Here is a 26,633-nt window from a genome sequence, read left to right on the forward strand (position 1 = left end):
TTAACTCAGCTATTCTGGCTCATAACTCCTCTCCAAGCTGACTGATTCAAACCGACTTCTCCTAAATTGCTCAGCTTCTGAACTGCATCAAACTGCAGGAACTCAAGTGAACTCAAATATACTCAACTAAACTACACTGAATACCCTGTACTGTTCTGAACTCTACTGTACTGTTTTCTCTACTGAACTCTCTTCTGAATGCTACTTTATTCTTTCAGTTCTACAGCACTTCACTTAAGTACATTTTCTTTCCTGTTTTATTATGAGAGTTGTGTGTATCTTATCTTTGACTCATTCTCTCAAATTTTTATCTGATTCATCACTTTATTTGTCATTTTATTATTATTAATTTTTTTATATTAATCACAGGTTATTTATTTTGTATCCCAGGCATAGCCACCTCCATCATTCACTCTCAATCCCACCCACCTCCCTGCCCCTTTCCACGTCCACTAATAAGGGAGGTCCTCCTCCCCTTCCATCTGATCCTAGTTTATCAGGTATCTTCAGGACTGACTGCCATGTCCTCCTCTGTGGCCTAGCAAGGCTGTTCCTCCCTCATGTTTGTGTGTGTGTGGGGGGGGGGAATTAAAGGAGCCAGTCATTGAGTTCATGTCAGAAATATTTCCTGTTCCCTTTACTAGGGAAAGCCTCTTAAATATTGAGCTACCAAGGGCTACATCTGAGCAGGGGTTCTAGGTTATATGCATATATGGTCTTGGTTGGAGAAACAGTTTCATAGAGGACCCCCTTGCCCTGATATATTTTGCCCTTGTGGAGCTCCTGTCCTCTCCCAGTAAGTCACTCTTTGGGATTAAAGGCTGATACTAAAGGATCAGCCAGATGGACTAATGGTCTGTACTAAAGGAATGTCTGCATTCCCACCAAATCACACAAACCAAGAAGATCTTTGGATGTTATCAGAGCAACAGTGTTGCTGGATTAAACTTCTTCTACAGGCTGTATGGCTTCAAAAATAAACACTTATTTCTTACAGTTCTGAAGGTTAGGTCATAAAAATTCAAAGTAACATTCTGGTTGGATCCTCATATGGGGACATAATGAAGAGAGCCAGAGGGAGTAGGCTGTCTTTTCTGTCGTCTTAAAAAGTCGCAGGGCTCTGAAAGCCTCTACCTAGCAGTGTATCAAAGCAGATACTGAGACTCATAACCAAACATTCAGCAGAGTGGAGAAAATCATATGAAAGAAAGGGGAGTAAATATGACCTAGAGAGAACAGGAGCTCCAAAGGACCAAATGTATCTGGGCACAGGGGTCGTTTCTGAAACTGATACTCCACCAAGGACCATGTATGGATATAACCTAGAACCTCTGCTCAGATGTAGCCCATGATAGCTCAGTAACCAATTGGTTCCCCATAGTAAGGGGAACACAGACTATTTCTGACATGAACTCAATGGCAGGCTCTTTGACCTCCCCTCCCCTCCCCCAAAGAAAGAACAGTCCAAAGAGGAGGACTTTGCAGCCAGTCCTAACTATACCTGATTAAACAGGGTCAAATGAAAGGGGAGAAGATCCTCCCCAAGCAGTGGACTCAGAAAGGGGCAGGAAGGAGATAATGGAGGGAGAGTTTGGGAAGGAATGAGGGAGCAGGACACAGAGTTAATAAAATGTAACTAATAATAAAAATTAAAAAAAATATTTTTTAAACAAAGTGTTGCTAAGTACATACCATGTAATTGTATTTGGTTATTAAAAAAATCTTTTGAGATAAAATGGAGAAATCCTACAGATATTATGTAAAATAAAACAAATCAGTCCTCACAAAATTATATTATTTCACTAATATGCAGAATATAAAAATAACAAAAAAATGAAAAAAGGAAAAAAACAAGTCGTTAACCTTAATAGTCTGAGAAACTGCCAAACTGATTTCCAGAGTGGTTGTAAATTTTACATTCCCACCAGCAGTAGAGGAGGGTTCCCCTTTCTCCACAACCTCTCCCGCATATGTTGTTACCTGAGTGTTTTATCTTGGCCATTCTGATGAGTGTAAGGTGAAACCTCAGGGTCATTTTGATTTGCATTTCCCTGATGGCTAATGAGGTTGAGCATTTCTTTAAGTGTTTCTCTGCCATTCGATATTCCTCTATCAAGAATTCTTTGTATAGCACTGTTGCCCATTTTTAATTGGATTACTTGGTTTGATGCTTTTTAGCTTCCTTAGTTCTTTTTATATACTGGATATTAGCCCTCTGTCAGATAAAGGGTTGGTGAAGATTCTTTCCGAATCTGTAGGCATTCTTTTTGTTTTGATGACAGTGACCTTTGCTTTACAGAAGCTTTTCAATTTCATGAGGTCCCATTTATTGATTGTTGCCCTTAGAGCCTATGCTGTTGGTGTTCTGTTCAGGAAGTTGTCTCCTGTGCCAATGAGTTCTAGGGTCTTCCTCACTTTTTCTTCTAACGGATTTAATGTGTCTGGTTTTACGTTGAGGTCTTTGATCCAGTTGGACTTTAGTTTTGTGCAGGGTGATAAGTATGGATCTATTTGCATTTTTCTACATGTAGATATCCAGTTAGACCAGCACCATTTGTTGAAGATGCTATCTTTTTTCCATTGTATGGTTTTGGCATCTTTGTCAAGGATCAGGTGTCCATAATTGTGTGGGTTTATTTCTGGGTCTTTTGTTTGGTTCCATTGATCCACCATGCTAGTTCTATGCCAGTAACATGCAGTTTTTATTATTGTTTCTTTATAGTACAGCTTAAGTTCAGGAATGGAGATACCTCCAGAAAATATTTTATTGTAGAGGATTGTTTTAACAATTCTGTGTTTCTTTTTATTCCATATGAAGTTGAGAATTTTTCTATCAAGGTCTGTAAAGAATTGTGTTGGTAAACACTCCTAGGCATATATCCAAAAGAGGCTCAAGTACTCAATAAGGACATTTGCTCAACCATGTTTGTAGCAGCTTTATTTGTAATAGACAGAAGCTGGAAACAACCCAGATGCCCCTCAATTGAAGAATAGATACAGAAATTGTGGTACATCTACACAATGGAATATTAATCAGCAATGAAAAATAAGGAAATCATGAAATTTGCAGGTAAATCGTGGAAACTGGAAAAGATCATCCTGAGTGAGCTTTCCCAGAAGCAGAAAGACACAGATGGTATATACTCACTTGTAAAGAAATATAATATAGGATAAACCTACTAAAATCTATACACCTAAAGAAACTAATGAAGATTGAAGACTGTGAATAAAATGCTCAATCCCCATCCCGAAAGGCAAAGAGGATGGACATCAGAAGAAGAAGAAAACAGGAAACAAGTTAGGAACCTGCCATAGAGGGCCTGTAAAAGGCTCTGCCCTGCAGAATATCAAAGCAGAAGCTGAGTCTTATGGCCAACTGTTGGGCAGACTGCATGGAATCTTATGAAAGAAGTGGGAAACAGTAAGATCTGGAGAGGACAGGAACTCCACAAGAAGAGCAACAGAACCAGAAAATTTGAACACAGGGGTCTTTCCAGAGACTCATACTCCAACCAAGTACCATGCATGGAGATAACTAAGAATGCTTCACAGATGTAGCCTATGGCATTTCAGTGTCCAAGTGGGTTCCATTGTAATGGGAACAGGGACTGCCTCTGACATAAATTGATTGGCCTGTACTTTGATCACCTCCCCCTGAGGGGGAAGCAGCCATATCAGGCCACAGAAGATGACAGTGCAGCCACTCCTGATGAGATCTGGTAGACTAGGATCAGAAGAAAGGGTAGGGGGATGGACTTGGGGAAGGGCATGCCTGAAGAAGGGGGAGGGAAGATGTAATTAGGAGGGGGGAAGGAGTTTATGGGGTGATACAAAGTGAATAAAGTGTAATTAATAAAAGTTAAAAAAATAAAAATCAAAAAAAGTCGCTAACCTGACAATGTAAAACACAGCTCTTACTTCGAAGTTATTATGAGGTGGTTCTTTCTGTTACCAAATGTGAATATCCAGAGCCTGGCAACATGGGTTCTCATTGATCACTTTCTGATAGCATGTTCTAACATGAAAGTATTTTGATGAGGGAAGATTTTATTGATGCAGATTAAAAGAAAGATGAAAATTATGTCATTTTACAGATATATTGGTGGAAGTATATCAGGTTACAGAAAAGTGAAGAAATCTCTGCATTCAGTTTTAGATGTTATCTGCTGACAGTTTTAGCTTTTGTGATTGGTGGAAACTAATGGTGTCTTAAGTTAGTACCTTAAAAAATTCTTCTTCCTTATAGTCACAGTTTATAAGGCCGTATAGATAGGTAGGCAACACATAACTCCTAAGACACCTAAAATAGCCCAATATATTTTATCTCTGGATCTATAATGTTCTAACTCTCCACAATCACAAACTTCTAATCAAACTATTAGCTACATAGAACTTTAACCTGAAAGTTACTGAAAGTTTTTATTTCAGTACCTTGTTTTTAGAATCATTAGAACCATTGGGGAAAATATATTTTCATTTTTGAATAGGTTATACAATTGTGTATACTAGACAATAGTTATTGCTAAGTATTCCTTTGCAATTCTATGTTTTTAGTTCTCTGTACTTTTTTAAAAAATCTAGACCAATGGTTTTCAGCCTGTGGGTCATGAACTCTTTAGGGATCAAATGACCTTTTCACAGAGATTGCATACCAGATATCCTGCATATCATATTTTTACATTACAATTCAAAACACTGGCAAAATTACAGTTATGAAGTAACAACAAAATTAATTTTATAGCAGGCTGTCACCACAGCATAAGGAACTGTATTAAAGGGCTGTACCATTAGGAAGGTTGAAAACCACTGATCTACAGTTACCCGTTTATGTAAAATAAAAGACAATGAGTAAGTAGATAGTCTAGTTCTGGGACCATGTTCAAAGCTGACACCTTACCTGAAGCTATGTCACAAAAGAATAGAAACCCAATTTCATAAGATTTTTACATACTGTCTTTGATACCCTCCCTGATAGTTCCCTGTTGTTAGTTACTTAAGCTACTTTCTTTGACCAGAAACCTGGCAGGTTCTTCAGCAGCACCAAATGTGTCCTACTCCCAGTAACTGCGGGAGGGCTTGCAGTCTTTAAACGCCCACAATAGATATTCATTCTGCATATTCATTGATATTCATATTCTGCATATTCATTGATATTCATTCTGCATATCATCTCAGTCAGTCCCTTCACCAACCCTGAAAAGTAGAGTTATCAGCAAGCTCATTTTAGAAACAAAAATAGAAGCTCAGAGAATTCAGTCATTCTGCTTAGATTTGCTGAGTGAACAAAGACAAAAGCATGAACGAGAACCCTAATCCACCTAACTCACAGATCTTGCCCTCTCCTTTCTGTGTTGCCACTTTGTGGTAAATTCATTACTGAGACCTGTGTCAGATTTAGAAAGATGGACTATTAATCCATTACCACCACAGTTTCTACCAATGTCACTTTTCTGTAGCAAATCACCCCCTATTTTGAGAATGTTCTCTCAGACCACCTGGTCAGTCCTGTAGGGCTCAATAAAAGTATTAACATGCTGGCCTTATATGTGCCACGAAAAGGCCACTAGGTTAATAGAAACTTAGGTTGATTTGTTGAGTCAGAGAGAATTCATGTTCACTGTGGTGAAATTTGTCAAGACATGGCCAGAATAACACAATATCACTGCTTATTGCTTCAATATCATTATGCCATGTACTACAACTTATAGTGTAAACAAGTCACCTGAAAATATATCATGGAATTCATTTAACATGCATAGAAGGAGCCATTAAATTATTTCAGTCTCATTACTCAAAGTTTTCAGAAAATTCTTTTGTATCAGAGCCCATGCAAAATTTGCTTTGCAGCCAAGTGCTTCAACATAAATGTTGAATTCTCTGGGGAAATGCATGCCTTAGCCTGTTATTTAGGGAAATATATGGACAGACATGGTAGAGCCTCTTATAAAACAATTCTTACTTTGTTTAAACAGTGTGATCCAATTTTCAGTTACATTACCTGACATCTCTGTTTGTATGAATCTTGTAGATGATCATGAATATCAATAAAATGGGGATATGTTTTAATGCTTGATTGTTTTTGAAAATTGAAAAGGAAACAATGGCTTTTAGTGCCATTAAGACTTTTTGGTACAATTTATATGCAATACCTCCAAATGCTTAATGTGGATTAACATTTTAGCATAGGATTAATTACCTTTTCTTTTTGCAAAAACAGTATGCTATGACCCAAACTTATCTAGCAAGTACACCAGGGTAAGGAAGTTCACTTGGCATTTATTCTGATGCAGGTGGAAAACTGTCTTTTCACCATTGGCTGGGATCTGACCTCACAGTGTTCCATGATTGGCTATTGGCTAGTTTTTTTTTTAAAAAAAAAATAGGTTCAAAGGAAATGAAAGGAAGGGAGAAGATGCCAGATGTTCCAGATAGTGAGAGTGCTTGAAAAACTTTACCACGTTGGAGAAATTAAAATATTTGCAATTTTTTTTTCTTGCAAAATGGAGAAAATTAAAGGTGGGGGAGTTATGGAACATTGGCCCTTGGCAGGCAAGCTACCTTTGATTGGAAAAAGTTATGAGACTTCTTCTCTTTACAATGTTTTTTTTTTTTTTTTTTTCCTTCAAACTCACCTATCATGTGTGATAGTGAAGTCTCCAGTATCAGTAAATTATTGGTATGATTAGTGACTAAGAGTAGTTTTCTCTTGATGAACCTCTGAGTCCCTAATTCAATAATTAAACCTTTCATCTATATCATCAGCATGGCTTCAAGGGAGCTTGCTTACCTAGAAGTGGTCCCTTGGCCAAGTTTTGTATCTGGCCTAAGTAAAGTCTCATCTGAATTTGCAGCATTCCAGGGAGAATTCTTGGGAAAACACAGATCACACCTTGAAACCAGAGGATAGATTGGCAGGTGCTAGACAATCTGCAGTGTGAAGAAGAAACAGCTAGAAACAAAGAGACATTTGCTTACTTGGGAATGTAAGAAACAAACTGTAGTGTCCATTTTCAGTTTGAGGTATGCTTACAGTTTTTCAGAGTCGCAGATGAACAGGGCAAGCTACTACATTCCCCTTTCCCTAGCTATGGCCTCACATCTGCTGTTCTCAGAATTCTAACGGTTGTGTCTGGTTTAATGTTCAGGTATTTCATCCACTTGGACTTTAGTTTTGTGTAGGGTGATAAATATGGATATATTTGTATTTTTCTACATATAGACATCCAGTTAGACCAGCACCATTTGTTGAAAATGCTGTCTATTTTCCATTGTATGGTTTTGGCTTCTTTGTCAAAAATCCAGTATCTGTAGGTGTGTGGTTTTATTTTGAGGTCTTATATTTGATTCCATTAATGCACCATTCTGTTTATAGGCCAGTACCATGCAGTTTTTATTACTATTGCTCTATAGTACAGCTTGAGGTCAGGGATGGAGATACCTCCAGAAAATATATTGTACAGGATCGTTTGGGAGATTCTGCGTTATTTGTTTTTCCACATGAAGCTGAGAATGGTTCTTTAAAGATCTGTAAAGAATTGTGTTGGTATTTTGATGGGCATTGCATTGAATCTGTAGATTGCTTTTGTCGGGATAGCCATTTTCACTGTGTTAATCCTACCTATCTATGAGCATGGGAAATATTTCCATCATCTGATATCTTCTTCAATTTTTCTTCAGAGACTTAAAGTTTTTTTTTTTTAAACAGGTTTTTAACTTTCTTTGTTAGAGTCATACCAAGCTACTTTATGACATTAGTGGTTATTGTGAATGGTGTATTTTCTCTAATTTCTTTCTCAGCACTATTGTCTTTCATATACATGAGGGCTACTTATTTTTTGAATTAATTTTCTACCCAACCACTATGTTGAAGGTGTTTATCAACTGAAGGATTCCTTTGGTTGAATTTTTGAGATCACTCATGTATAATATAATCTACAAATATTGATACTTTTACTTCTTCCTCTCTAATTTGTATGCCCTTGATCTCCTCTAATTTTCTTATTGATCTAGGTAGGATTCCAGTATTATGTTGAAGAGATACAGAAAGAGTAGGCAGTCATGCCTTCCCCCTAAATTCAGTGAGATTAATTTAAAATTCTCTCCATTTAGTTTGATGTTGGCTATAGGTTTGCTGTATTTTGTCTTTATTATGTTTAGGTATGTGCCTTGTATCCCTGATTTCTCCAAAATTTAAACATGAATGGGTGGTTAGATTTTATCAAAACCAAACAAACTAAATCTCTAAGAAGAAAAATTTGGGAAGAGCCTTGATCTCATTGGCACAGGGGGTAACTTCCTGAAAAGAACACCAACAGCACAGGCTTAAAATCAATAATCCATAAATGGGACCTCATGAAACTGAAAATCTTCTGTAAAGCAAAGGACACTATTGTCAGAACAAAATGACAGCCTACAGATTGGGAAAGGATCTTCACCAACCCTATATCTGACAGAGGGCTAATATCCAGAATATATTAAGAAATCAAGAAGTTAAACAGCAACAAATCAAGTAATCCAATTAAAAAATGGGGTAGAGAGCTAAACAGAGAATTCTCTCTAGAGGAATGTCAAAAGGCAGAGAAACACTTAAAGAAATGTTCAATGTCTTTAGTCATCAGGGAAATGCAAATCAAAACAACCCTGAGATTTCATTTACACCCATCGGAATGGCTAAGATCAAAAACTAAAGTGACAATACATGTTGGAGATGATGTGGAGAAAGGAAAACACTCCTGCAAGGCTGGTGGGATGGTAAATTTTGAACAGACACTTTAGAAATCAATCTGGCACTTTCTCAAACAATTTGGAATAGCGCTTCCTCAAGATCCAGCTATACCACTCCTAAGCATATATCCAAAATATGCTCAAACAACAAGAACATTTGTTCAACCATATTTGTATTGGCTTTATTTGTAATGCCAACAACTTGGAAACAACCCAAAAGCCCCTCAACTGAGGAATGGAAACAAAAATTGTGGTACATTTACAAAATGGAATATTGCTCAGCAATTGAAGGCTAGGAAATCATGAAATTTGCAGACAAATGGTGGGATCTAGAAAAGATCATCCTGAATGAGTCATCCTGGAAGCAGAAAGACATACATGGTATCTACTCACTTATAAGTGGATATTAGACATATAATATAGAATAAATATACTAAAATATGTACCTAAAGAAACTAAGCAAAAAGGAGGTCCCTGGATAATATGAACAATCCTCACTAAGAAAAGCAAATGGGACAGACATTGGAAGAAGGAGAAAACAGGAAACATGCCACGGGCCTACAACAGAGGGCCTCTGAAAGACTCTACCCAGCAGTGTATCAAAGCAGATACTGAGGTTCATAACCAAATTTGGGCAGAGTGCAGGGAATCCTATGAAATAAGGGGGAGATAGTAAGACCTGGAGAGGACAGGAGCTCCACAAGGAGTGCAGCAAAACCAAAAATCTTGGCACAGATGTCTTTTCTGAGACTGATACTCCAACCAAGGACCATGCACAGATTATAACCTAGAACCCTGCAAAGAGGTAGCACATGGCAGCTCAGTATCCCGTTGGGTTCCCTAATAAAGGGAACAGGGAATGCAACTGACATGAACTCAGTTGCTGGCTCTCTGATCACTCCCTTTTAGAGTGGAACAGTCTCACCAGGCCAAAGAAGAAGATAATGCAGCCATTCCTGATGAGACCTGATAAGCTAGGGTCAGATTGAAGGGGAGGAGCACCTCTGATATCAGTGGACTAAGAGTGAGGCATGGGAAGAGATGATGGTGGGAGGGTTGGATTGAGAGGGAATGACGGAAGGAGATAAAATTGGGTTGCAAATTGAATCAACTGTAATTAATATAAAAAAGAAATAGAAAAAAATTTAAACAGAATAGTAGTAGTTGGAATGTTGCAGGTAGCATGCTATGTGCCAAAATCCATGATCAAAAGAAGTAGCAATCTCATGATCAAATTATTTATTAAATAAAGACATTAATCCTAAACTAATAGTATTGAGAATTTGGGACTTGGATAAGGCCCAAATGGGACCTCATCCCATCTGGGAAAAGGGATAAGAGGTCAGGAATTTCTCATGAACAGGGGAGTTTTAAAAACCACTGTTTTGCAGGAAATCAGCACAGGAGGCATTTTGTTTTGTTTTCTCTATGCTGATGTCTTTTTCTGTAAAGTGTATAGCAACAACTGATTTATTCTCACCAGTCTGTTTAATTTGTTATTATAGAGGGAGAATATTGTTTTTCACAGGCAGAAGACATGGACTATGCTCAATTGTCATGCTTGCTCTTTCTGCCCAGCATTTCCTAGCCTGTTTTTCTCTAAATGAAATAGAAAAAAAAATTCTTTCTCTTCTTCTGACTCTTTTGCTCCATGTTTGCTTACTGTGGTTGTTTCTGACCCATCAAGCTGTTCAAACTCTTAATTTTGTTTTTGCTTTAAAGCTGCATGATATAGACAGCCTAAGGGGGGGAAAAGATACTTTTCATGATTCTTTTAGCTGCTATTCTTTTCTGTGTTCCATATTTTCTAAATTACATGATGATCATGATGAAAATTAATATACTATTGACAGTCAAGGGAGAGGATACAGAGGACTTTATGCTTAAAACAAGTCTCACAATAGTAACTCAGGCGTTGATTTTTTTAATTTTTATTTTTTGTATTAATTGCAGTTAATTTACTTTGTAAACCAGATGTAGGCCCCTGCTTCATTCCCTTTCAAACCTACCCTCCCTCCCTCATCTCCTCCCTGCCCTTCTCTGTCTGCCCCTCTCTAAGTCCACTGATATGGGAGGTCCTCCTCCCCTTCCATCTGACCCTAGCTTATCAGATTTCATCAGGACTGGCTGCAATGTCCTCCTCTATGGCCTAGCAAGGCTGCTCCTCCCTCATGGGGGTGGGGAGGTCAAAGAGCCAGCCACTGAGTTCATATCAGAGACAGTCCCTGTTTCCCTTACTAGGGAATTCCATTTGGATACTGAGCTGCCATGGGCTACTTCTGATTAGGGGTTCTAGGTTACATCCAAACGTGGACCTTGGTTGGAGAATCAGTGTTAGAAAAGACCCCGGTGCCCAGATATATTTGGTCCTTGTGGAACTCCTGTCATTTCCAGGTCTTACTAATTCCCCCTTCTTTCATATGAGTCTGTGCACTCTGCCCAAGGTTTGGTTATGAGTCTCAGTATCTTCTTTGATGCAATGTTAGATAGAGCCTTTCAGAGGCTGTCTATGGTAGGCTTCTGTCCTGTTTCTTACTTTCTCTTGCTTCCTATGTCCATCCGGTTTGTTTTTCTTATTGAGGATTGATCATCTTACCCAGGGTCTTCTTTCTTGTTTATCTTCTTTAGGTGTACAGATTTGAGTATGTTTATCCTATCTTTCAGGTGTAGTATCTACTTATAAGTGAGTATATACCATGTGTGTCTTTCTGCTTCTAGGATACCTCAGTCAGGATGATGTTTTCTAGATCCCTCCATTTGATGGTTTTAACGGGGCTTTTTAGGTTGAGTTCTGCTGAATGCTGTAAACATTAATTTGACAATGTTTTACTGTATGTATTGTTATTTTTATGATAAGCTGCTTCCACTCATTTGAAACCAAAATCACAGCTATGGTAGACCATTCTCTGTATAAAGCATAAAAACATAACACAGTATAATTATTAGAAGAATTCTCCATTTTTTCTCTGTAGCCAATAAATCAGAACACTTGAATTCCAATTGTGTTTTAACATGCATATCTAAGCATTAACATAAGTATGTTTATATTTATGAAAACTTATGTTTATATGCATATTCCTTGTTGGAATGTAATTTTCCTTCTTGACATCATTTTTTTTTTTTTTTTTGGAAAGTAAGGATCAGGAAGGATTCCGGAGCTTTATCAAATTGACCATGCGATTTTAATCATTTAGCTTGTTGATAGCATGGTACATCATAAGAATAAACATTAAGAGCCTGTATGGATCAGAACTAGGAACCCTGCACATGCACATGTGTTATGCATATGTAGCTTGGTGTTCTGTGGGAATCCTAACAGGAGGAGTAGGGGCTATCTCTGACTCTTTTGCCTACTTCTGGGAACCCTTTCCTCCTATTTGGTTGCCTTGTCCAGCCTTAATAGGAAGGTTTATGGCTAGTCTTATTGCAACTGGATATACCATATTTAGTTGCTATCCATGGGAGGGCTGCCCTTTCTGAAGGGAAATGGAGAAATTGTGGGTCTGAGGAAGAAAGGAACTGAGGAGAAAGGGGAAACTGTGTTTGGGATGTAATAAATGAGACAAGAATAAATAAATAAATAAATAAATACAACAGCAACAAACCATTATCAAACTGAATTTCTGAAATCTGGTAAGTTAATATATTTGTGGTATAAAATTAATTTACATTTTGTGTAGACTTTTTTAAATTGAAAGAATTGAGAAAATAATATTATAAACTTTCTTTCTATATGAATAATGATTTATATAGGTTTCTGATATACAACTGTAAAAAAGTAGAGTTCTCCATTCAGGTTTTATTTTAAAATGAAACCTATCTTTCTGCATACAATTGTATTTGATGTCTTCACTACAATTTACACTGAAATAATGTGAGCCAATAACCACAATGATTGATAATGATTGGCCTATTTCTTTTGTGGTACGGGTTTGACATTGACTATCTCACTTGATAACTGAGACAATCCTTTGTGGTGTGATATATTGCCCCGATCCGCAGGACCTAGTAATTCGTGGGGTTCGAGAAGAACCAAGCCTGAAAGAAAAAACGGGCAAGAGACAAGGAATAAGACCAGGCAATGAGTTGTCAATGTCTGTTTATTGCTCGCTGGAGCTACCCTTTTATATTTTTGAAATAAGGAAGCGACTACCCTCCCAAGCGGGAAAAGGGGGCAAATTATCGCACATTCCATGGCTCTTCCTGGGATCGATAAAATCAGTCAGGAGGCGGTGGTTTAGCAACTTCTCGGGAAGTCCCCTCCAGGTGGTTGAAGTTGATTATATACCCAGGCGTCAGTAATTTTCCAGTTACCAGAACTAGATGCCTGGGGCTCTTGGTCCCTGGCAATATATCATGGTTCCCAGTTCAATGAGACACTAAAGAGTTCAAGGGGATTGAATACAATGAATTGGCTAATGAAGATTTGAACTGGGGATCTATCTGACTGCAGATAATGGTCATTTCATAAGTCTAGCAGTTCACAGTTTTCAGAAGCCATAGACCCAGTGAAGTAATTTTGCACACAGAAATGTTGCTAATCTTTAAGGTTATTGAACATTGGCTGATTATTGCCAATAAGCATCTTTGGACTTAAAAGGGTTAGTTTGTAGATATCATACCTAACAGAGAAACAAATCTAATAATTCTTATTTTGTTTCCTTTATACTGATAATATTTCCAGTCTTTGTTAGAGGATAAATGTGGTCTTCCGATTTGCCCTGAGAAAATTACAAATAATATGTGCAACATGACAAAAGAATCTACAAAGGAAGTCCAGGAAGATTTAGTTACCAGCTGCTAACGATCTTTGGTGATGTAGGAATCATGTCTACTATACTGCCATGAAGACTGCACGGGTACAGACAGGCCACAGAGCCAGCACCTTGAGCTGCAACTAATCTGAATCAGAGTGGAAAACCTAGTTATCCTCCCTTTCCAGAGAATGGGGAAAAGGATGATATGCACTTCAGTGCCATCTCCCATTTGCCTTCTTATCTCCTGTGGGAGGCTATCATAGGAAAGCTTTCTATTGCTTCTCAGATTCTCTGGAGGTACAAAGCCAGCCCTACCCTCATACAATAGCACAAGTTCCACATAAAAATCAGAAGAGCCCAGCTATAAACTATCTTATAACTCACTTTGAAGTTTTCTCAGAGCTGCTTGTATTTTGGTGTACCATGTTGGGTGTATAGAACCGAGAACACAAAGGGAGCAGGGAACCTATGCTGTTCTTCCTATCTTTCGTCATGTAAATTGTAAACAGTATAACTGTGAATTATTCTTTGAGACTTTACAAGGTTTAACAATCAAGTTTTGTTCTTATATTGTACTGTCCTATATGTATGTGCATTAAACAATTCACTGTTGAAATATATAGTGTCATAGGCAACATATGACAGCTCTAACACTGTATAAAATTGAAATCCTGTCAACGTGGGTTATGAGGCAATTTGCCTCCTCCTACTTTAGAGTGTAAATAGTCACCTTTATTGGTAGCAGAAAGAGCTAAGGATACAAATCTGCTGGAAATTTTATAAACAACTGACCAACACTGCTGTCTATTTGAATCTCAATCGTCAAGTCTGAATATTTTGCTTAAACAATCAGAAATAAAATGTGAATTCTTCATGCAATCACATGAAAGAAATCTTATCTGCTACATCAATGCAAGTAAACAGCCCTTGTCTGCAGCCTTTCTGCATGGTAAATTCCAAGGTAAAATGCTCACTTATCAGTGGCTTTTTATTTGCAGATACAACTAAAGCATTGGTCCTAGCCATACATGAATTTAATTTCAGACCAAGTGGTTTTCAGCAGACATGAGTTGTAGTGCCCTTAACAGCAATTAAATACTTCAGTTGTTTTGAGGAATATCCAGGTAGAGATTAATGAGCTAGCTCCACAAAGGTGCTCTTTACTTAATCCTTTAATAATTAGAAGCTGATCTGGAGAGATGAATAATGAAGTACCTTCTGACCATGAGGTACTTTGGAGGTATGCACAAAGGTTTCTTCCCTCTAATCAACTTTAGGAGTTCTTAAAAACTTAGGAAAGCCTGAGAATGACAGTGAAGCTGGAAAATGATGACTTCTTGGCACGAAATTTTTCTTACCAATGAGAATAAAACAATTCAGGTCTATTTCCACACAGAAAAATAAGTACTACCAACATTACTGTGCTTGGAATCAAAGCTCCTAGAAGAAGTTATCTGAGCACAAGAACAGTGATGCTTCATAGGCTGATTTAAAGCCTAAACACAAGCACTTGGTAGCAGAGGCAGGAGTATTGACAAAAAGGTTAAAAAAAAAGAGACATTAGATGTTCAAATTATAGTAGAAAACTGGTGTGAGTTAATGCTTTAACATCTGAAAGATTTTTTTAACTTTTCAAACTAGATTTTAGTCTTAGTAACAAGAGAAGAACATAAAATGCAGATAAAGCAATGAATGGTCTGTATAAAAGCAGTTATGAAGTGACTGTTCTAATAAAATATAACAGGGTGCAATATTTCCACCAAGTTTCAAAAATTACTGTGACACCTACTAAGGCAGTATCTCTAGGGATATCACTACAATTTTTCTTAGCAAACTCTTCTCTCTGTAATATTCTGAGCTACAAGAATATGTTCTTAATTTTAATCTTGAGATGTATAAAATGTACAGGAATAATGTTGAAATCTAGAGGTAACTAAAAGTCATATTTTTCTTAGCCATAGATATACATACATATATACATATAGCAAGAAATATATATGTGTGGATATATATGCATAGGTTTCTTTTATGTGTTTATTTATATAACTTTGTTATCAAGAAATGGCAGCTATGAGGAATGAATTACTAGTAAGAAACAGGATACCTTTAACCTGTGCTATAGCATCTCTGTATCTTTCCTTAGCGTTGGAGAGTCTTTATGAAAAGAACAATTCATTCTATTGATGCAATAGATACAAAATACTTCTACTTTTTTGAAAGTTTTTAATTTCATTATCAGTTGCAAATTCCCAAAAGAAGACATATGTCCCTTGGATAAGTTTTGTAATTTTTTATCTATATGATGTTTTCAATACCAAACCAAACCAAACCAAAAATCCAGTTATGTATAGGCTTTATTATGCAAAACTATGCTGTGTGTGTAAAAGATTTCTTAATATGTAGTCATTCCCCCTAGACTGGCTGAGAGTGACTAGGTTGTTTTTGGAGATGAGGATTATTACTCGCAAAATTAGACTTATTCCATTTGTAACATAGTTAAAGAAACTCTTCTACACTCTCTTTAGTCTTCACAGTGCCTTGCTACAAGCTATTACCCTATGTCACATGGCCTGCTACCACACTGCTCAAACAGAATTTCTTACTGAACTTTTCTTTTTGTCAACCTATAATCTTTGCTTTAAAGAAACTCTTACAAAAATTCCCGTTAAAGATATGAATGAGTTAGGGCTCTTCTCAAATTATTTTTTCCAACAGATTTAGTGGGTCTGGTTTTATGTTGAGGTCTTTGGTCCATTTGGACTTTAATTTTGTGCAGAGTGATAAATATGGATCTATTTGAATTTTTTATTTTCATGTGGACATTTAGTTAGAGCAGCATTGAAGATGCTATTTTTTCCATTGTATGTTTTTGACATCTTTGTCAAAAATCAGGTGTTTGTAGGTGTGCAGGTTTATTTCTAGGTCTTCAGTTCAGTTCCATTGATCCAGCAGTGTATTTCTATGCCAGTTACATACAATTTTTATTACTATTGCTCTATAGCACAAGTTGAGATCTGGGATGGAGATACCTCCAAAATATCTGTTATTATACAGGATTCTTTCAGCTATTCTGGGTTTTTTTGTTATTCCAAATGAAGATTAGAATTTTTCTTTCAACATCTGTAAAAAATTATGTTGATAATTTGATCAAAATTGCATTGAATCTGTAAATTGCTTTTTGTAATTTGGCCATTTTCACTAGGTTAATCCTACTAAGGAATGAGCATGGGAGATCTTTCCATCTTCTGATATCTTCTTCAATTTCTTTCTTGAGAGACTTGATAATTTTTATTTTGTTTTGTTTTGGTTTTATACAAATCTTTCACTTGCTTGGTTGGAATTACACCAATATGCTTTATGTTTTTTGTGGCTATTATGAAAGAATTGCTTAAATCTCTTTCAGAATAAAAAACAAGATAGACACCAAAAGAGTTGGAAGTGAGGAAACAGGATGGTGATCCTATTATAAAGGCTCCTCTGAAAGGCTCCACCCAGCAGGGGATAGAAGTAGATGATGAGACTCATTGCCAAACTGGGTAGAACTCAGGGAGTCTTATGGAAGAAGCCAGCAGGGTGGGAATGGGGATTAGGAAGGTGATTAGGATTATGGAGGGTACAGGAGCCCTACAAGGAGACCAACAAAGCTAAAGAGAGAGAGAGAGAGAGAGAGAGAGAGAGAGAGAGAGAGAGAGAGAGAGAGAGAAAGAAAACTGAGCCCACGGTCTTCTGTAGAGACTGATGCACAAACCAATGTGCAAGAAGAGGAACTAGACTCTCTGCTCAGACGTAGCCAACTGACAGTTTAGTTTCAATGTGTGTATCTGAGTAAGGGGAGTAGGGGCTGCCTCTGTCATGAACTCAGTTGCCTGCTCTTTGATCACTTGCCCAAGGCTAGGTAGCCTTATCTAACCACAGAGGAAGAGGATCCAAGCAGTCCTTATGACACTTGATAAACTATGGGAGTATACCAAAGGAGGAGAACTCCCACTTTCAGTGGACTAGGAGAAAGCAGATAGGAAAGAAGAAGAAGGGGCAGTGGGACTGAGAGTTGAGGGAACGGCTTCAATCAGGACATAATGAATAAATTGTGAAAATAATTAAAATTAAAAAAAGAATGAGTGAAGATTATGTTACTTGAAGGAACGTTTACCTTGCTTAGTATGATGTTCAGAAAGAAAAAAAAAATATATATATATATATATATATACTTCTAGAAGACTTACTTATTCCACTGAAGAAAGGAAGGTCAGATATGAATATTGTTTCTTAGGTTGTACTATATACCCCTAAGTAAGTTTAGCTCTCATCCCTTATCAAAGAATATGGAGAGTATCATAGAAAAGAGCAATTAGTCACAATACAGAGAAAAAAACTACCGTGGAGGGCCCAGCCCCAGTTTATTTGGTAATTTAATTTTATTGATATATTTATTTATTACAAATTATTCACTTTGTGTCCCCACTGCAACCCCCATCCCTTGTCTCCTCCCAGTCCCAGACACCCTCCCTCTTCTCCTCCTATGTCCTTTCTTATCAGAATTTCTATTTTGAAGTCTCATGGAATGTTGAAGAAGAAGGGGTGGAAAGAGTTTAAGAGTCAGAAAAAAAAAGACATTGCTGCAAAATAGTGTCCTGTATATAACATGAAGCTGCTCATATGAAATCTTTACAATATGGCCAACTGAGTAAGACCTGCATGATAACACCAGGTGACATAACAACATGGATGAGAAAATTTATAGAGCCCATCACTGGATGAAGACCAGCAGGCAATTAATGACTTCTGAGAGGAGAATCAGTCTCCCTCAGAGATCATCTCCTTATTCGGTTATCCAATACCAAGTTGTCAGCTCCAAACACATATACATATAAACAAAACTAAAAGGACCCAGTGGGTCGTATTTATGTATTTATAATGTGTGTGCATTTGTATGTGCATGCATGAGTATCTAAAACAGTAATTCAAGAAAAGGAGGTCATGAATTTTAGAGGTAGTGGAGGACATGTAAGGATTTGTGAGGGAAGGTGATAGAATGCAGTAGTTATGTAGTAAATAAGTCCCTAAAACACATGTTTTTATTCCCATTAAACAAAACAGTAAACTGAGGTTCAGAGAAGCAAAGTAACATGGTTAGGTGTTCTTAATAAATCCTATACAGTACCTATAAAGCCATAATTATCTCCATCATATGAAACTTTACTAAATTTCACCTCGTTCCAATTTATCTCTGAGGCTATCTGAGGAAATCGTCACTTTATCTTTCTTATTTGGGATTCTTTGGAAGATTTCACTTGGTATAGGAAGAATTTGTTCCCTTAAAATTTTGGAAAACATTGACTTAGCATGGAAGATCAGAGAATATTTTTTTGCAACAAAGGCAAATATTACATGCTTTCATCTATGTTGCAACTAGTCAACCTGACCATTATGACACATAAGCAGCCAGAACCAACACACAATGAATGAGGATAGCTGTGTGCCAATGAAAATTTACTTTGGGAAACTGAAATCTGATTCCCATATAATTTTTTCATGTTATGAAATGTTATTTTTTTCACTCACCCATTAAAACAAACAAACAAACAAACAAACAAAAAACAGTTTTTTGGCTTGAAAGTAGTAGAGAAACATAGAAAGTTCTCGACTACATAGCCCCTAAGAGAAAACTCTTTGTTCTTATACTAAAGCAACGAAATAACATTTAGAGATGCTTATTTTCTGCAATTTGTGGCAATCCATCAGATATGGGGTCTTTCCCAGGTCTACATGTAGGTGGTAGGTGCAGGATCTGAGGAAAGCACAGGTTTTGGGCATAGTATGTGGCACTTGGCCCTAGGGCCCCACTTCATAGATCTTGAAGATTCCTATAAAATAGTATGCACATTTTTCAAACCAATTGTCACTTGCCATGGTCCTCAAGCTGATATTTCTCAAGATTCCCAGTGAGATAATCATTGACTCAGAAATTTAAAATTTAAAATCTCAGAAATTAGATAAAGCTCCTCATGTCCTCTCCATAATATATGGGTAAAAGCTTAAGAACCTTTATGCTGGGAAAGCGAACTTGATTATCTGAAAAACATAACCAGTTCTTAATTAGTATCCCACCTTTCTACTGAGCAATGGTTTAACTCTGCATAGAATACAGCCCACTAGGTAGGATATATTTATCCTACACAGTTCCCTGAGTAATATGAAACTGCCCATATTTCATTCCCTCCAAATTGCTTTGATCAGAGGGAAAGTCCTTTAAGGAACAGAGCTGCAAAAAGCTAAATTAGTATTCTAGAAGATTGAACTCTGTAAAACTCTGATGAGAAGGCATAAGTAGTTCTCACAGCATCCTCTGAATCTTTGGGCTATTCGATTTCTCCCAAGCCCAGCTGTAGAATGCAACTAAAGTGATCAGGATCTTACTCTGATTGCTATCAGCTCTTATACTCAGAATGCTAATGAAAACCTAAGTAATCGGAAGACCCCAGAATAGTTAGATGGACCAGAGGCTGTGGCTCTTTAGCTTAAAGTCTAAACCTCAGTAAAACAACCCCTTACCTCACATACATAAGGAAAGCACATAGAAGGTACTGGAAAGCACAGGATAACTTCAAGGTGGCAGAATTTTATTTAAAGTCCTAAAAACAGAATGGTGCCACCAGCTGCCTATTCAGAATTATCAATTAGAAATATTTTGTTTCTTTACCAAATTTTGGGTGTATACCAAAAGCTGTGGTATAGCTGGGTCTTTAGGAAGCACTATTCCTAATTGTCTGAGAAAGCACCAGATTGACTTACAAAGTGGTTGTACCAGTTTACATTCCCACCAGCAATGGAGTAGGGTTCCCTTTTCTCCACAACCTCTCCAGCATGTGTTTTTTTTTTTATTATTATTTGTTATTATTAGTCACATTTTATTAACTCTGTACCCAGCTGTATCTGCTCCCTTATTCCCTCCCAATCCCACCCTCCTTCCCTCAGCTTCTCCCTGCCCCTTTCCAAGTCCACGGATTGCGGAGGACGTCGGCATGTGCTGTTACTTGAGTTTTTCATCTTGGCCATTCTGATGGGTGTAAGGTGAAATCTTAGGGTCGTTTTGATTTGCATTTCTCTAATGGCTAATGAGGTTGAACATTTCTTTAAGTATTTCTCTGCCATTCGATATTCCTGTATTGAGAATTCTCTGTTTAGCTCTGTTCCCCATTTTTTTTAATTGGATTACTTGGTTTGTTGCTTTTCTGCTTCTTTAGTTCTTTATATATACTGGATATTAGCCCTCTGTCAGATAAAGCGTTGGTGAAGATTTTTTCCCAATCTGTAAGCAGTCGTTTTGTTTTGATGACTGTGTCCTTTGCTTTACAGAAGCTTAACAGTTTCCTGAGGTCCCATTTATTGATTGTTGCTCTTAGAGTCTGCGCTGTTGGAGTTCTGTTCAGGAAGTTGTCTCCTGTGCCAATGAGTTCTAGGCTGTTCCCCACTTTTTCTTCTAACTGATTTAGGGTATCTGGATTTATGTTGAGGTCTTGAATCCACTTAGACTTTAGTTTTGTGCAGTGTGATAAATATGGATCTACTTTTATTTTTCTGCATGTTGACATCCAGTTAGACCAGCACCATTTGTTGAAGATGCTATCTTTTTTTTTCCATTGAGTGGTTTTGTCTGCTTTGTCAAAAATCGAGTATTCATAGGTGTGTGGGTTTATTTTTGGGTCTTCTATTCTGTTCCATTAATCCTCCTTTCTGTTTCTATGCTAATACGATGCAGTTTTTATTACTATTGCTCTGTAGTGCAGCTTGCTCAAGTACAGATCAAGGACATTTGCTCAACTGTGTTTGTAGCAGCTTTATTTGTAATATCCAGAACCTGGAAATAAACCAGATGTCCATCAATGAAAGAATAGATTCAGAAATTGTGGTATTTTTACATAATGGAATACTACTCAGCAATTGAAAAAGAGGAAATCATGAAATTTGCAGGCAAATGGTGGGATCTAGAAAAGATCATTCTGAGTAAAGTATCCCAGAAGGAGAGAGACAAACATGGAATTTACTTGCTTATATAGACCTACAAGATATGATAAACATAATGAAATATATTTTCCTAAAGAGGATAATCAAAAAAGTGACACGGGGTAAGATGATCAATCCTCATTTAGAAAGACAAATGTGATATGCATTGAACATATGACAGGAGTCTACCACAGAAGGCATCTGAAAGACTCTACCTAGCAGTGTTTCAAGTAGATACTAAGACTCATAACCAAACCTTCGGCAGAGTACAGGGAATCATATCAAAAAAGGGGAGTTTGATGTGGAAAGGATAGGAACTCCACAAGGACCAAACATATTTGGGCACAGGGTCTTTTCTAAGATGGACACTCAACCAAAGACCATGAATGGATATAACCTAGAAACTCGGTTAGGTCGCTCGCATGCGACCTGTGATAGCTCAGTAACCAATTGTTTTCCTATAGTAAGAGGAACCAAGGACTATTTTTTACAGGAACTCAATGGCAGGATCTTTGACTTACCCACCTCCCAAGGGAGGAGCAGTACTGTTAGGCCAAATAGGAGGACTTTGCAGCCAGTCCTGCAGATACCTGACAAAAAGAGTCATATGAAAGGGGAGGAGGTCCTCCCCTATCAGTGGACTTGGAAAGGGGCAGGGAAGAGATGAGGGAGGGTGGGTGGGATTGGAGAGAGAATGAGGGGGCAGGATACAGCTGGGAGAGAGAATTAACAAAATGCAACTAATAAGAAAAATAAGATTAAAATAAAAGAAATATTTAGTTTCCATGGTAGAATCACAGACAGTTTTCTAGGAAGTAAAATACTCAGGTTTGGTCCTCTGTCCTGCGGGTGGGGGTGGGGTTCTGAGTCTATGTGCAGGAAAGTAACATAAAGACCATGAGCCCATTTCTAGATCCAACATTTAGATGCTAGCAGACATTTCCTGAATTACCATTGTTTATCCATAGATTGCTGACATCTTTCTAAATGAATATGTACCTGGATCTATTCTATGATTTTTGAAGCATTCTACTATTAGCTCTACTTGAGGGTCACATTGCTCAGAGCCAAAAATACCAGGCCACTGAAAAACAAGGAATGCACATGTGGCTCAGAGATCATAATGAATCAGCTAAAATGCTGGAGCCAGTGATTAGCTTGAGGTTATTTGATGTTAATGTGGTCTGTGAGTTCATCTTGTTCTTGCTTCTGATAGGATTGCATGTACCATACTTTATAATTTATGTACTCTAGGAAAACATCTACTCTTACATTGTGGCTACAGATGGTTTGAGTCCCACGTTTGCCTCCATGACTTCTACTGGTGTAGTCATAAGCACAGTTTGTAACATCTTTAAAGTTAATTTAGGAAGTGTCATGAGCAACAGATTTCCATCACAGTCTTCTGGTAGGCGATAAATTCTATGTCACAGTTCAAGTACTTAGCACTTTACCTGACACAGAAAATTGACCACTACACATGGCTGCATCTGTGCTAAACACTTCAAAATATATTAACACATACATAAACATAAACAGAGCAAAACATTTTACAATTAGGAGCACAGATACTTTAACCATAGTTGATTCCGTCCTGAAAAAGCAATACAGTCTTCATTTCCTGGGATGCTTGTTTAGAAACACAAATGCCCATAAGTCTGCAGGTCTGTTTTGTTGCTCTTATGTTCAGAAAGTTGTTTCCTGTGCCAATGAGTTCAACGCTATTCCCCAATTTTTTCTTCTAAGCGGTGTAGTGTATCTGGTTTTATATTGAGGTCTTTGGGCAACCTTTGGGCAGAGTGCAGGGAATCTTATGAAAGAAGTGTGAAACAGTAAAATCTGGAGAGGACAGGAACTCCACAAGGAAAGCAACAAAACCCAAAAATCTGAGCACAAGGGTATACCTGAGACTTATACTCTGACCAAGGACTATGCATGGAGATAACATAAGACTGCTGCAAAGATGTAGCCCAAGGCAGTTCAGTATCCAAGTGGGTTCCATTGTAATAGGAACAGGGACTATCTCTGACATGAACTGATAGGCCTGCTCTTTAATTACCTCCCCCTCAGGGGGAAGCCACATTACCAGGCCACAGAAGAAGACAATGCAACCCCTCCTCATGAGACCTAATTGACTAGGATCAGAAGGAAGGAAAAAAAGACCTCCCTTATCAGTGGACTTGGTGAGGGGAATGCAAGCAGAGGGTTGAGGAAGGGAGGGATTGGGACCTGAGGAGGGAGGGAACCACAGGGGGGATGCAAAATGAATAAAGTATAATTAATAAAGAATTAAAAAAAGAACCGCAAATGCAAAACATCCAAAGAAAAATCAAGACATGTTTTTCTCTTCTAAGATCTTCGAAACAGCTGTTTGTTGTTTGCCAAACAGTCACAAATTCTACAAAATTAGTTTATCTAAAACATATTCAGAAAATTGTCCTTCTCACCAACCATCCTTTATATTGGTTGTTGTTGTTTAGACCTCAATGTCCACACAGGGAACAGGGGAAGTATCTTTTCTTTGGAGAATTTTTACCTAACCACTGTGACATGAAGCCCTTTCCAATAATGGAACAAGACCTCTATAATAACATTCCATGCTAAATCAAATTAGAAACCTCATTTCTGCTTCTATCTTCCTTCTTATAGCTACATAACACAGATGGGAATTCAGAAATGGGAATTTTACTACTGATTTTATTCTATCTATCGGTGAGACCTTGAGTAAAATAGCTCACCTATCTGAAGCTTTCCTTCCTCATCTACAAAATAAAGTTGGTGGACGCTGTCCTTTCTGGAAAAATGCTATAAAGAAGATGGAAGTGAATTAAGTGTGTTCTGTAACCCACATGTGCTTTAAGGACTGGTGGGGTGTGGAAAGCACTGTGGAAAAATTTAGCCACAGTTAAGGAACTGGCCTAGGGAGGAGAGAGAGAGACTTTTTTTTAAATATTATTCTTTCTAGAACACATTTGTATAGGAATTAAAGTTTGACTGAGCCATGGGAGGGCATAGTATGTGATTTTCAGAGTTAAGGAAATAGAACTTTGTCTTTAGAGTTGAGTTTGATGCTGAGCCAAGAAAAAGAAGAAAAGAAGGGGGCATGGGCATGGGAAGCAGACCATGCATCGGAATTGGGAACTGGTCCAGAATGGCTGATATTTCCTCTACTTGCATCATGATGACAAAGTCTAAAGTCATATTTAATAAGTTATAAGATGAACAGAAATTGGTCTTTGAGGGATGTGCACCTGGAACTTTAAGATAATAAGCTGTTCTTGCTGCTCTAGCTCCATCCTGAAGCTCACAGAAATAAATCACACTCAAATTTATTCCTGACAAAGCTAAAGTCTTTGTGTGACCACTTAACAGTTTTAAAAGTGCTAGGTCATTACTAATATCTAGACCTCTCATATTTTTCAGGTACCTTGATTTAGGAAAGAAAGATTTCCTATACACAACATGGGATTACATCTCTTGGACCCAATTTTACAATTTTTATTTACAAATTTTTGACAAAATTTACAAAAAGTTCACATATCAAAGATTGATGAATAGCCATTTCTTACTCAGCTCTTTTGTGATCACTGAGCTACCCCAAACAGAGAGGCAGTGAAAGTTCACTGGACCTCTTTCATCCAGATAGCCCCACCAGTTTTTTCCAGCACCCCTCAGAGCGGTTTAACCCTTTTATCATGCCTGCCTTCCTTCCTGGAAGCGAAATACATGGATCCTATAAAGATGCAATCTCCCATCACCCTGTAGTTCATTTATTTTACTTATATATAGATTCCTGATATTTCTGGAGATAATGAAATCATCTCTTCATCCCTTGATTTAGGGTAGGATCGACATAGAACATATGTGCAGTGTATGACATAAGTATAAGAACTCAAACATCTAACTAGATGAAAGAATCTTGATTTCCTCTGTACTTTTGACAGAATTGCAGCTGTCAGATTATAGTAACAATAGTTTTATTCTCATTGCAAGATGGATTTGAGGATAATTTTGACAAGATGTGTTGTAACACAAATGCCATTCTTTTTCCTTTCAGGGTGCTTGAGGATGACCTGAAGCTGAGCAGTGATGAAGATGACCTTGAGCCTGTGAAGACTTTGACCACTCAGTGTACAGCCAATGAGCTCTACCAGGTAGGACGAGGTTAGAGGTTTGCATTGGGCCTGATGCTGTATGTGTTTGGAGGGTGTAGGAAGAGTCACAAGGAAATAGAGTGCCTTTCATAAACGCAACCTCTTCTTTTTTGCAGTGAGAGAAAGAAAAAAAGATGAGCAGTATTTGGAAACAGGTGAAACTAACTGCCATTATAATTAAAGCTGCAACACAGAGATTCTGAACTATTTAAAGCCAAGTTCACATCATTTCATCTCTTTCTATTTTCTGTTCACAAATACTGCTCATCAGGAAGCAGTAGAAGGTATCATCTTTCTGTCTTTTGAATTACTTCCTATGTTTGAGTGGCGTGTCGTATCTATTGGATGACTCCAGTGTGAAGCTTAGCATTAACAGACATTAATTTTGGTATAAATGTGACTGTTCCATTTTGTTCTCCCAAATATACCATTTCATAGTGGAACTGAGAATGAGTTAAATAGAGTGACTGAGAGTGAATGCCTCTCCTGTGTTGTAGCAACATGCATTCAGCAGAAGCATTCAGTTATTTTTTATTTCATCTGTTCTGAACTATAAGTATTTCCAGTACTTTCTCTACCACCGATAAGATGAATGTAATATGGATTTATTTTTGTTTTTCATTTCTGATGAGACTGGACTTTACAGTTTTAAAAAGTGAAATAGTATTATAAGTACCTACATCATCAATTATGTATGATATCAATAATCTTTTTACAGTTTCCCAAATATAGGAATCTTCGGGTTGTTATGCCACCAAATATTCAGTACATAAAGCAATTTTCAAGATATATAAATCTTGCATATTTCAAGTTTGGAGTTCTATCAAGAAGAAGCACAAGGGGAATCCTACCTGCATTCTCATAATCTCACAGCTGTATCTGAGGTGCTTGTTGTGCATTTACCAAGAACAGGCTTTCCCTGTCTTACATGAGTTGTGGATTTCCTAACAAATATGAAATACACTTCATTTGCAATATCTGTCATTTTAACTTC

The 26,633-nt window shown here is 37.5% G+C and overlaps 1 protein-coding gene across 2 annotated transcripts in view; it reads left to right on the forward strand.

The window, feature by feature from the left end:
- Aff2 (ALF transcription elongation factor 2) overlaps window positions 1-26,633 on the forward strand; it is a 793,967-nt gene that overhangs the window by 501,311 nt on the left and 266,023 nt on the right. For both annotated transcript variants that reach the window (XM_060375629.1, XM_060375630.1), the window contains exon 7: window positions 25,543-25,639. In XM_060375629.1, coding sequence (XP_060231612.1) covers window positions 25,543-25,639 — 97 coding nt within the window. The remainder of the gene's footprint in view (window positions 1-25,542; window positions 25,640-26,633) is intronic.

This window comes from Meriones unguiculatus, chromosome X (genome assembly GCF_030254825.1).
Source record: "Meriones unguiculatus strain TT.TT164.6M chromosome X, Bangor_MerUng_6.1, whole genome shotgun sequence".
NCBI classification, from domain to species: domain Eukaryota; kingdom Metazoa; phylum Chordata; class Mammalia; order Rodentia; family Muridae; genus Meriones; species Meriones unguiculatus.